At 41.9% G+C, this 13,315-nt stretch overlaps 1 protein-coding gene across 12 annotated transcripts in view; it reads left to right on the top strand.

The window, feature by feature from the left end:
* Window positions 1–13,315, top strand: part of CEP112 (centrosomal protein 112) — a 326,687-nt gene that overhangs the window by 123,360 nt on the left and 190,012 nt on the right. For all 12 annotated transcript variants that reach the window (XM_025279329.3, XM_025279335.3, XM_025279324.3 and 9 more), the window contains one exon: window positions 13,178–13,313. In XM_025279329.3, the coding sequence (XP_025135114.3) occupies window positions 13,178–13,313 (136 nt within the window). The remainder of the gene's footprint in view (window positions 1–13,177; window positions 13,314–13,315) is intronic.

The following is a 13,315-nucleotide window of genomic DNA, read 5'->3' on the forward strand; positions in this document are numbered from 1 at the left end:
AATCAGACCTGGACCGGAAGGCGTGATTGCAGAGCAGTGTCCCCAGCTCCGCTCTGCTCCCAGCCTCCCTGCAGACGGCCGGTCTCCTCAGCCTCTGGCCAAGCCTCTCTGTGTGTGTTTTGCACAAATGAACTCTTACATGTTTATCTCACGATTTTCTCTTCATTTGTACAGTTTCCTTTTCCCCTTTATTATAAACTGGAAGTCAGTCACTGCTCTTGCATCAGCACAGTATCCTGATGTGCAGATGAAGCTTAGTTTATGCAACTGCTGTCCTGCCTGTGGACCTGGAGATCGTATCCAGTATTCGCAATGATGAATGATGCTGAAAAGAATAATTGAGTAGATACATATTTTTGTATTCTTTGAAATTTATATTGAGGGTAATTTTAGAAATGAGAATGCTGGGTGAAAAGACAAACTGCTGATGCTGCTGCTAAGTCACTTCAGTCGTGTCCGACTCTGTGCGACCCCATAGACGGCAGCCCAGCAGACTCCCCCGTCCCTGGGATTCTCCAGGCAAGAACACTGGAGTAGCTTGCCATTTCCTTCCCCAATGCATGAAAGTGAAAAGGGAAAGCGAAGTCGCTCAGTCCTGTCCGATTCTTTGCGACCCCATGGACTGCAGCCTACCAGGCTCCTCCGTCCGTGGGATTTTCCAGGCAAGAGTACTGGAGTGGGTGCCATCGCCTTCTCCCGAAAAGACAAACACATTTGTGGTTTTGTTGAGTATTGCCGAAGTCCCCGTCATGAAGTTTGCACTGATTCAACGTCTACTGGCTACATATTAGGGTGACTTTTGACTTAGTCTTCCGGGTAGATTTAAATTTTTTGAAGTTCTGCTAGGTGATAAGCAGTTTCTCAATATTGTCTTAATTTGCTTTCTCTAAGTGAGAGTAAACATATTTCCATATATTTAAGGGCGATTTTAAGCCTTACTGAGTTATAATTGAAACAGTAATTTCATGTAGCGTAGAGTCATGTTGTGACATGTGTTCACTCCTGAAACTGCCAACCTAGAAAGGTGTCTGTGTGAGCACAGAACCACCCCCACGTGTCCTCTCGCGCGGTAATCTTTCCTGCCCGCACGTCTGCCGCGCCCGTGCCGGCTGCCGTGAGTCTCCCTTCTTTCGCTGTCACTATGCTTGAATGTCTAGAATTTTAAGTAAATGGAGGCATGTTGTTTGTATACTTGTTGGTCCTGCCTCTTTCCCTTGACATAATGATGATGAGGTCTATCCATGTTGTACTGCATATCAGCAGGTCTTTCTTTTATACTTTTGACTAATATTCCATTATATTGATACACCGTAATTTCTTGATCTGTGTATCTGCTGATGGACATTTACACTGTTTTCACTCTTGGGGCCATTACGGATAAAGCCTATGATAAAGGCTCTAAAGCCATAGATAAAGTCTGTGAACATCAGTGTCCAGGTCTTCGTATAGACATCTGCATTTTGTTCCCTTGGATAAAAACCTGTAAGTCACACGCCTGGATCACGTGGGAGGTGTACGTTCACCTCTTTGAGAAACTGCCGTACTGTCTCCAAAGCGGTGGCGCTGTTTCACACCCACGGGTGTGTGTAAGGCCTCCAGGTCCTCCAGATTCTTGTCAAAGTGCAGTATGAGCATGGTTTTTGTTTTCGCAGTTCCAACAGGTATGTACAAATAAGTTGTTGTGGTTTCAGTTTGCATTTCCCTAGAGACTTGTGTTGAAAAAACTTTTCATGTCTTTTTTGTTTTGTACTTCGGTGTCTGTTCAAATATTTAACCTATTTTTTAACTGGATTGATTATTTTCTTGTTATTGAGTTTCGAGAATCTTTTGTTCATATTGGATACAAGTCCTTTTACAGATAGATGGTTTGCGAATATTTTCTCCCAATGTGCAGCTTTTCTTTTCATTCTTTTAATAGTTTCTTCCAAAGGACAGGTGTTTTTAATTTTAATGAAATTCAGTTTATTTGTTTGTTCTTTTATGGATTGTGCTTTTAGCGTCATAGCTGAGAACTCCTTCCCTACCTCAAGACACAAAGGTTTTCTCCTATTTTCTTTTGAAAGTTTTATAGTTTTTAATTTTGTGTATGCTGGGAAGTATGAATTGAAATTTTTTCTCTTAGTTTCATAAAATTGCTTTCTTTACCTTTAATACATATGCAATCTGTAGTGATCTTCATTCATAACCTTTCATTCATAATATTGTTAATTTGTATTATTTCTTTTTCCAGATCAGTCTGGCTACAGTTTTATCAATTTTATTAAGAGATCCAGATTTTGTTACACTGATTTTTGTCTAATGTTTTCTGTTCCTATTTTATTGATTTCTGTTCTGATTATTTTTTTTCTTCTCACTTTATGTTTAATTTACTGTTCTTTTTCAATTCATTAAGGTGAAAGCTATGCCATTGATTTGAAATCTGTATGTTTAAAATTTTTCTATATAAGTATTTAATTTTATAAAACTTACCTCAAGTTCTTTGTTGATTGTTTAGTTGCTCAGTCGTGTCTGACTCTTTGCAACCATGTGGACTGCAGCACACCAGGCATCCCTGTCCTTCATCATTTCGTGGAGCTTGCTCAAACTCATGTCCGTTGAGTCACTGATGCCATCCAACCATCTCGTTATCTGGCATCCCCTTCTCCTGCCTTCAATCTTTCCCAGCATCAGGGTCTTTTCCAATAAGTCAGCTGTTCGCATCAGGTGGCCTGAGGATTGAACTTCAGCTTCAGCATCAGTCCCTAGAAACATCTTTTTAATTTTGATTTTATGTTTTATGTTCGTTTTCATTAAGTTCAAAATATTTTCTAACTTCTCATTTTATTTCTTTTTTTGACCCATACATTTGTATATTTAGTTTTCAATTATTTGGGGGTTTCATAGAAATCTTTCTTAAATAGGTTTTACATTTAATTCCACTGTGATCAGAGAGTATGCATTGCATGACTTCAATCCTTTTAAAATGTTTGAGAATTGTTTTATGTTCCCAAATAAGTCTATTTTTGCTAAGTATTCTACTCTTGAAAGTGACATATTTCTGCTGTGGTTGGATGGAATGTTCTGTAAGTGTCAGTTGGGTCATGTTAGATCTGTAAGGTTTTAATTTTAGCTAAATTTGAAAAGGGTTTGGCCATCATTTCTTGAAACATTTTCCAATGCCAGCTCTCTCTGGTGTCTCCTTCAGAGGCTCTAGGTGCTTGTGCATTGGGTTACTCGTGCTCTCCTTCCTTTTTGTTATTCTGGTTTCCTTTCTGTGCTTTGTTTTGGTTTGTTTCCATGTTCACTCATCTTCTCTTCAGCGTATAATCTGCCTTTAGTCTCATCCATTATATTTTTCAAACATTGTAGTTTTTCTGTAAAGCTATAGAGACTCTCTCTAGAATTGCGGCGACTCTCTCTCTAGAATTGCGGCGACTCTCTCTCTAGAATTGCGGCGTGTGGAGGTAGTTCTCAGCGTCATCACAACCCCTTTCTCTGTTCTCTGTGTGTCTTCTTGGCTCCGGTTCTGTTCCAGGAATTAGCAATCTTTCTTTCCCTTTCACAGCTTCTCCACTTGTCCTTTATTCTGGAGCGTCCTTATCCTGGATTCTGCAGTCCTCTCACCCATCAGTTGACTTGACATCACTGTCTTATATCCTAATTCCCAGGTTTGTTATACAAACCCTTAATGTCCTGTATTTCTCCTTTGTTCATTTCACTGAATGTTCGCCGAGCGCAGTGTATCAATTCACAGCCTTGCGCCTGCTAGACTGGAAGCTCCCGTAGCCCAGGAGTTGGTGTGACTCACACAGTGGTGACTCCTTAGCCTCGGGGCAGGAGCCCGCCCGGAATGGGTGTTAACGCATCAGCGGGACACGAGCGGGCGGGCACCGCATGGTGGCAGGCGAGCAGGTGACCGCGCTGACCGCGCACATGGGGGACGGGCACTGGGGTCCTTGGAGAAGCCTGGTGTGACGGGGAAGAGGTGGTCAGGGAGGACGGATGGATGGTCATACATAGGTGGGTACTTAAACCTAGCACAAACCCAGGTGACATGCTTTTATGCCCTGTCAATAGAGGGTTTATAATCAGTAAAAATAGTTCTACACGTTACTTTATCTCCAAAAAGACCTTAATCCTGGCTTTAGGAATTGTGTGCCCCTACCTGTCATCTTCCTCGTGAAAGAAAAATCTGATGGAGGTTTACTTTTTTCATGGAAAGTATGATGGTAAGGAGGAAAAGATAATTTATAAATATGAAATGCAAATATATATTTTACAAATACATGTTCAATTTATATACATACGGTTAACATATAATATGTATGTAAAGAACCTGCCTGCCAGTGCAGGAGACCCAGGTTTGTTCCCTGGGCTGGAGAGATGCCCTGGAGAAGGAAATGGCAACCCACTCCAGTGTTCTTGCCTGGAGAATCCCCATGGACAGAGGAGCCTGGCGGGCTACAACCCACGGGGTCACAGAGAGTCAGTGACTTAGCGACTAAGCAACAGTAACATGTACATACACACACACACACACACACACACACACACACACACCCCTATATACAATACCTCTTAAACATTCTTAGTGGTGATCTTACCAAAGCGATGTGCCCTTTATAAAGCTTTACTGTTTTGCTCTAAGTACAGTGAGTTCCTCTGCTCTTTGTTCAGAGTGTTGCATTCATATTTTTGTGCAGGTTTATCACACTGAGAACAATATAGAGTATCTTTCTTCCCATTTTGGAAGCAGGGACAGTGTCTTGATTATTTTTGTATTTCTAGCACCAAGCTCACATCTCAGCATACAGTGTTAAGTAAATGCTTGATGGACATTTTAGTTTTCAAATGTTGTAAAAGTTATTTGTTATACAGATATTAATGTTATATAAGGATAAATCATATTAAGGGCTTAGTTAATTAATGTTGAACAGTGATTTAGTTAAATATATGTGTTATACACACACACACACACAGATTTAAAGTAATAGAACAACTTTGAAGTCAGGTGGGCTGTTTTAACTTCTTATTTTGCCATTTAGTATATAAACTTGGGTAAACACTTAACTCTTCTAAATTTCATTGTTTTATTTTGTGAAAAAATAATTTTTTATAGTTATATAATGAAATAATGTATGAACTGCTCTAAATGTAATGAGTATAGAAATCACTCAATGTTCACTCTTTCCTCATTTGCAAAACCATTAAAAATTATGGTTACATTATAAAATGTTATAGTCTGTAGCAACATCATTCAGTAAAGTACTAGGAAATATCTACTGTGGCTTTGAAATACATTTCACATAATTTAGAGATCATTTATGATAAGCAGAAAATTTTCTCTCAGTGATAAATGTTACATTTATATTTGGTAAATAAAGAGAAATTCGCCTACTTAAAATTTCGTCTGCTTGTGCACAGTGATGAATGTAAGTGAGAATGTTTTCCAGCTACTTTGAAATATTGAACTGCCCAGGGACAAGGCACGGATGGTGTTTTGAAGGAAATAAATATTTCAGCCTCACATTTCAGCCTTTCTTCTTTATTCCTTTGATCTGGCTTTGGTTTACTTATCATTCTGCTTGAATGACTTCACACTGCCTTTTCCTCCATAGTAACAAGAAGTGGTCCTGCACCTCCTTCACGGTGTTTAGACTTTGTCATTTCATAGGAGGAACATGTGTTTCCTTGTTATTTACTGATATATTACTGCCTATAAAATAGGATGAATTGATGGGCACGTATGTAGCTTTGCATATATTATACATAATTTATATGTAGAACTTTTAATCAGTACTTCCTTACATATAGGAAACATGAAAGGAGGCAACATTAGATTTGAGATTTATTTGAAGTTTAAAGTGAAAGTTGAAAGATTTTAGAGGGATTTTTCTTCACTGTACACTGAAGCTGTTCTATTTTTAAGGATCATTTTCCCAGAGTTTTCTTATTTCACCATAAAAATTTCAGTCATTTTTTTATTTGCCGAGGTGTGAGTGTCCATCTCTTGCGACCCTAAGGACTGCAGCCCACCAGGCTTCTCTGTACCTAGGATTTTCCAGGCAAGAATACTGGAGTGAGTTGCCATGCCTCCTCCAGGGGATCTTCCCGACCCAGGGATTGAATCTGGCCTCCTGCACCTCCTGCATTGGCCAGTGCCTTCTTTACCGCTGCGCCACGGGGGCTAATAGTTTACATGGAATGCTAGAGTAGCAGTATATAAAACGTGCTAACAAGGATGAAAGAAGCAGCTAGCAATTCTATCTGAAGAGTTAACAGCTGAGCCCCTAAAGAATGACTAGTAATCTGCCAGTCAGTCAAAACAACCAAGAAGAGATGGCCAGGTAAGGTCCTGTAAAACTGATCCCCCCACAGGGATAAACTCTGTTCAGACATAACCTTCAGACCCAGAGGGTGAATATGCAGAAGGAGACACGGGAGGCAAGGCACACCTGGAAGAAGGGAACGTGGACTTCCCGTTTTTACAGCAATGACCAGTTTTGATGCCACGTGGGACAGCTAGAACTCGGGTACATACTTGCCGTCTTGGTGCTTGAAGAGCCAGATGAAAGAATGGGCAGTTGTAGCCACTGGCAAAGTAAGATGGAGACACCAAGAAGCAAGGGAGCCTACTTCCCTGGTGCATATGTCTGCCCGACCCTCAAGACTCCCAAAGCCCAAGTCAGGCTAACAGAGTAGATTTATAGATGAGCTTCTGCTCCTTACATGGGAGACAAGGTTTGTGGTTCGAATTCAGCCAAGTTAACTGCCTGCTATAAACAAATAATGAAAATGATCATTCAGTGCTATTCAGAGGAAAGAACAGAATCCAGACTGTCCACTCTGTGTCACTCATAAAGATAGAAGCTAAAATGACTTGACACACAAAGAATCAGGATAACACGTGACCTAATTACTTTCAATTAGGATAATATGACCTTTTTATCCTCAACAGAAAATGTAAGCAACGGAGACTACCTCAGGATAAATTAGATACTAGAATCAGTGGATCAAAATTTAAAGTAGCTATGCACAGGAACTTCAAGAAAAATTGGTAGCTAAGAATTTCAACAGGAAAACGGTGGAAGATACAACATTTGAGGTTTAAAACATAGCCTGAATATAACACCAGAATGAAGATTACAAAAAGAATGTGAAGATAAGTTAATAGAAATAAGTCAATCTGAGGACAATGAGAAAACTTACTGAAAAAAAACAGCTGCAGACACTTGCAGGGTAATACTGATGTATAAAATATATTTCATTTGAGTCACAGAAGCAGAGGGAAGAGAGTAATAGAAGAGAAAAATATTTGAAAAAATCATGGCCCCAAATTTTCCAGTTTCATGGAAGACAAAGTTATGCTAATTGAAGCAGCTCAGTAAAATCCAAGCAGGGTAGATGGAAAACAAAACAAAACAGTAACGCTGTTCCTCTCTGTCTTTTGAGCACAGCTGTCCTGGAAGTGGTGTGACGGCTCCTCGTGGGGACGTTAATTTGCAGTTCCTTTTTTTTTTTTTAGATACTGAGCATCCGCTCATGCGTTTTTTGGCTAATTATACATCTTCTTTGGAGAAATAACCTATGAGGATTCTTCACCTATTTTTATTTACTTATTTGTTATTTTATATTATTTTTTACTGAAGTGTGTTGTGTTAGCTTCTGGTGTACAGCAAAGTGATTGTTACAAATATAGACATGTGAGTCCTCCAACTTTGTTCTTTTCAAAATAGTTTTGCCTATTCTGAGTCCTTTGTATTTCCATATGAATTTTAGGATCAACTTATTAATTTCAGCAAAACATCATCTGGGATTCTGACCGGGGTTGGGTTGAATCTGTAGATCAGTTTGAGGAGTATTGTCAGCTTTTCAATATTAAGACCACGGTTAATTTCCATTTCACTGGTGTTTGTGTCTAACCCTTGAAGTGTCAAATGTTTAGATGTGTCCACAGCATTTATCATTTTAAATAAGAATTTAGCAGAGACCATTGGTCTTAGTCACACAAAGAAGAGGCAAAAGAAGTCTATTCATTGCTCATGGTTAGCGAAAGGTATTATTTTGAGTGCCTTGAAAGTCATAGTTTCTGACTGACTCACTATCAGCAGCTTACGTGCCAATAGCAGCCGTGAGTATAGAGGATATAGCTGCTTGAAGTCCTGTTTTTCACCCTAGCTGGGGAGGGAGTGGAGACTCTGCTCTGGTTTCCAGGCCTGTTGGAAGTGTTTTGTTCTGTTTTGTTTTCCTTGGGGCCTCCGGTGGAGAGGCCAGGCTGGCAGCAGATGCAGTCTGCCGTGATGTGAAGCCTGTGGATGTATGTTGGGTCTCTGCCATCATTATCAAAAGTGCTGGTGCAGAAATGTGCAAAGGGAAGATTTTCAAATTAAGGTTGGCCTGAACATATAAATGTTAGCTTTCAAAGCTCAAGAAATAGTAAATTGTAGTCCATTAGTCTCCTACATTTTATTGCCTGTTTGGAATAATCATGGTCTTCAGAACATCCTTTAATCTGAACTGGCTTGTGGTTGTATAAGAATGCAGCTTCTTTCTTCTTTATGCTTTATATACTCAGGCGAGGAAAATTTACTGCATTTTATAAATAAATCAGAGTTAAAAAGGAAATTTTCTTCCCACCTTTTTATCTTCACGGAGGCAGATCTTTAAGGCATTTGAGTGATGCGTTTACACTCAGCTCCACAGCTAGCTCCACCGAAAAAATAATCTTCAAAGTCGTTTTTTTTTTTTTTGCTTCTTACAGGGCACATTATTTGGAATCATGGTAAAAGGAAATACTGTTCTTATATTATTGAGGAGCAGACCCTTCTCTTTTTCAAGCGCTGAAAAATTTCACTTCTATTTCATTACTTTGATGGAAATTAAAATGACACCTCATTAAAATGAATATCATCTTTTTACTTAAATAAGACAGATATTTTATGTTAAGACAGAAGATTTCAAAGTATGAATGGAGCTCAGTGTGTTTGCATGGTTTAACTGGGCAGAAATATTGACTTATTGAGTGGTGCCTTCTGTGGTGTTTACCTTCACCACTAAAGTAGCTTTGTAGGTGCTGCTGCTGCTGCTAAGTCCCTTCAGTCGTGTCCGACTCTGTGCGACCCCATAGACGGTAGCCCACCAGGCTCCCCCGTCCCTGGGATTCTCCAGGCAAGAACACTGGAGTGGGTTGCCATTTCCTTCTCCAATGCATGAAAGTGAGAAGTGAAAGTGAAGTCCCTCAGTCGTGTTCAACTCTTAGCGACCCCATGGACTGCAGCCCACCAGGCTCCTCCATCCTTGGGATTTTCCAGGCAAGAGTACTGGAGTGGGATGCCATTGCCTTCTCCAGCTTTGTAGGTGAGGTGGGACTAAAAATGAATTGAGAGGCTTCACTCATTTCCTTGTATCTTCTATTTAATATTAAGTGGAAAGCAATATTTTAATATAAAACAATATTTCCTATCTGTAAATATTTTTTAATATGTAAAGACATTTATTATTATTAATGTTACTATGCAACAGTCGAGTCAAGGTTATGGTTTTTTCCAGTGGTCGTGTATGGATGTGAGAGTTGGACTAATAAAGAAAGCTGAGCTCCGAAGAATTGATGCTTTTGAACTGGGTGTTAGAGAAGACTCTTGAGAGTCCCTTGGACTGCAAGGAGATCCAAGTAGTCAATCCTAAGGGAAATCAGTCCTGAATATTCATTGGAAGGACTGAAGCTGAAAGCTGCAATACTTTGGCCACCTGATGTGAAGAGTTGACTCATTGGAAAAGATCCTGATGCTGGGAAAGATTGAAGGCAGGAGGAGAAGGGGATGACAGAGGATGAGATGGTTGGATGGCATCACCAACTCAATGGACATGAGTTTGAGCAAGCTCTGGGAATTCGTGAAAGAGAGAGAAGCCTGGAGTACTGCAGTCGATGGGGTCGCAAAGAGTCGGACACGACTGAGCAACTGAACTGAATGCATTGGATGTCCCTGGTGGCTCAGTGGTGAAGAATCCACCTGCCAATGCAGGAGATGCTCAGGAACCACAGGTTCAATCCCTGGGTTGGGGACGTCCCTTGGAGAGGAAATGGCACCCACTCCATTATTTTGGCCTGGGAAATCCCAGACAGAGGAGCCTGGTGTGCTACAGTCCACGGGTTCACAAAAGAGTCAGAAATGACTTAGTGACAAAACAACAGCAGCAACAAATGACATACCCGTGAATATGCCAGATTGCATTTTCTCAAATGGCAAAGGGGATGCGGGATAACATTCCTCTTTGATTCCTGGAAACCTCAACATCATCTGTCTTCTGGAGGGTTCAGTTTCTTACAACGTCTACGATTCTGTCCACGAGGATTCCCATGATGCTTAGTACTGAAGAACATTTCACTAAGTTGTTCTATCGTGGGTCCTGGCACTGAGTGTTCACTTTTTTCTTCTGATCTGGTTTTCAGCACAGCATCATGTGTTTCTTCATTATCATGCACAGGATCTGGCCGAGGGATGGGCTTCATGTGTTTATGCGGAATGTCCACAGAAGGGTGTACTGCCGTCGGATCCATCAGACGTCAGGCTACAAATGATCAGTCAGAAGCAGTGTGCCTTACTTCACTAGGTTATAGTTTAACAAATAGCATTTTTATTATGGTCTCAGTATAGAACTGATCATGAATAAAACTTTGGACCTTGATTTTTGTAGTCAATTACAAAGCAAATGAACTAAATTTGGTAGTTAAAAATGAGATAAAATAGAGAAAATATTTGTCCTATTAAATTGAAAGTATGTATAGTAACAGTAGCTCAAGTGAATTATTGAAAAAAAAATGTAAAACAACTAACTTTCAGCATTTACAGAAAAAGTTGATATTTCAGCCATATATCATGTATTTGTATAAAATGTGTTAAAATTTTCTCCTGGCTAATTAATGGTGCATAATTTTAAGTTATATGGTTTATAAATTTTTCTGAGTTTTCAAAGTGAAGAGGAACTAAAGAGCCTCTTGATGAAGGTGAAAGAGGAGAGTGAAAAAGCTGGCCTAAAGCTCAACATTCAGAAAACTAAGATCATTGCGTCTGGTCCCATCACTTCATGGCAAACAGATGGGGAAAACATGGGAATAGCATCATGTTTCATTTTCTTGGGCTCCAAAATCAACGTGGATAGTGACTGCAGCCACAAAATTAAAAGACACTTGCTCCTTGGAAGAATGGCTTAACAAACCTAGACAGCGTATTAAAAAGCAAAGCATCACTTTACCAACAAAGTCCATACAGTCAGAACTATGGTTTTTCCAGTAGTCATATATGGATGTGAGAGTTGGACCATATAGAGGCTGAGTGGCAAAGAAGTGCTTTCAAACTGTGGTGCTGGAGAAGACTCTTGAGAGTTCCTTGGACTGCAAGGAGATCAAACCAGTCAATCCTAAAGGAAATCACTCCTGAATATTCATTGAAAGGACTGATACGGAAGCTCCAATACTTTGGCCACCTGATGGGAAGAGCTGACTTATTGGAAAAAACCCTGATGCTGGGAAAGATTGAAGGCGGGAGGAGAAGGGGACAACAGAGGATGAGATGGTTGGATGGCATCACCGAGTCAACAACAAACAAAAGTTTTCAAATATTGTCCACTATACTTTCTTTTCTATTATGAAACAGACTGAGCATGCAAATGTGACCCTTTGAAGACTTGTAGTCTGCTGAATGGTCCACAAGTGTGGAGAGCATGGGATGAACTAGTCCAGGGGGGCATGGCAAAGGAGTAGCTCCTGTGCATCCTGACCTCGTGACCTCGGAGGGACCCTCGTCGTCAGCGGCAGCCTCTGCCTCAGCACCCAGCTCACAGTCCTCTGAATGGAGCCTCTGGGCGACCGCTCCCAGTCAGCGGGGCCCAGCAGCCACAGCAAAGTGCATCCAGCACTCGTGACAGCTCTCCGCCACAGTGGCCACCTGCTTCCAGGCCATGGGGCCCAGTAGGGGTCCTTCTATGAGGCACTCATCTGATTCTGGGGACACGTTCTCAGCACAGGAAGTGGCATCAGGGGCACCCGGAAAGCCACAGAGAACGGCAGCGCACGGGCTCCACAGGGGGCGCCGGCGCAAGTCCCGCTTGGCCCATCAGAGACGTGGGGCCTCGGGGACAGGCTCTCAGCCCCAGTTTCCGGTTCTGCAAAGTTAGGGGTATGGAAATGGCCTTATAGAAGCTGGACATAAACGAGAGAAGACGCGTTCGAATCATTTACATAGCACCTGGCGCCCAGTCAGAGCTCAGCAGTGGCCAGTATTAACATTCACATGTTTATACCCTGAAGTCTTACTTTGTCTTCTGTCAGCATGCAGAGATTCCTCTTCTGTTGGTGGACCTTCTTGACTATTTCATTTTATTTCAAGGTACAAAGAAACGTGATGGTTACGGTTCTCTTAGGCGAGTCCACTGCAGGCAGGAGGTTGTCAGGCCGGCATGGCGCCTCCCTGCCCCTTCACCCTGCAGGTCAGCTTCTGCTGGATGTGCGTGTTAGAGGTGGTCCTGGGGTACCTTGTGCTTTTTTAATCGAGACGTTATCCACATACTGTAAGATTCATCCTTTCAAAGTGTGCAGTTTAGCAGATTCTAGTATATCCACAAAGACGCGCGGCATCGCCACCATCGAAGGCCAGCGCGTTTGTCATCCCCAGCCCCCTGTGAGTGAGCAGCACTGCCCCCCCGTCCCCCCAGCCCGTGCTGACCGCTCACCTGCTTTCCCTGTCTCTATGGGTTTGTCTGTTCTGGATGTTTCTCATACATAGAACCATGTGATACGTAAGTGTGTGACCTTGAGTCTGGCTCCTGTAACGTTGCCGTGTTTTCGAGATTTGTCCATGTGCAGGTACGTCCGAGCTGCATGCCTTTCTGAGGCTGAGTACTGTTCCACCGTGTGGCTGGACCGTCCGTCGGGTGATGCAGGGCCCTGGTGATAAACAGTCTTGTTCTAGGGAAGCTGTTGGAAGCCGGTGTGTCCTTATCAGAACACACATTATGTGCTTAGACCCTTCTTTCCTGAGACAAGTCGTGTTACTGTCATCTTTTGAAGAGAGGTTTTATAACATTTGGATACTTGAGATAGAAATCTGGTCTGCACTTGAGAGAGGATGAAAGCTTGTTCTTTGATCAAACCCGGTTCTTTGGTTGTGCGTTAACTCTGTGGCCCGTGTGGCCTCCCCAGGGAGAAGGAGGAGCGGCTGACCCGGGTGAGCGAGGGGCAGAGGCTGCAGGTGCAGCAGGCGGACGCCGCGCTGGAGGAGTTCAAGCGGCAGGTGGAGCTGAACTCGGAGAAGGTCTACGCAGAGATGAAGGAGCAGGT

Source organism: Bubalus bubalis, chromosome 3, assembly GCF_019923935.1.
Source record: "Bubalus bubalis isolate 160015118507 breed Murrah chromosome 3, NDDB_SH_1, whole genome shotgun sequence".
Classification (NCBI taxonomy): Eukaryota; Metazoa; Chordata; class Mammalia; order Artiodactyla; family Bovidae; genus Bubalus; species Bubalus bubalis.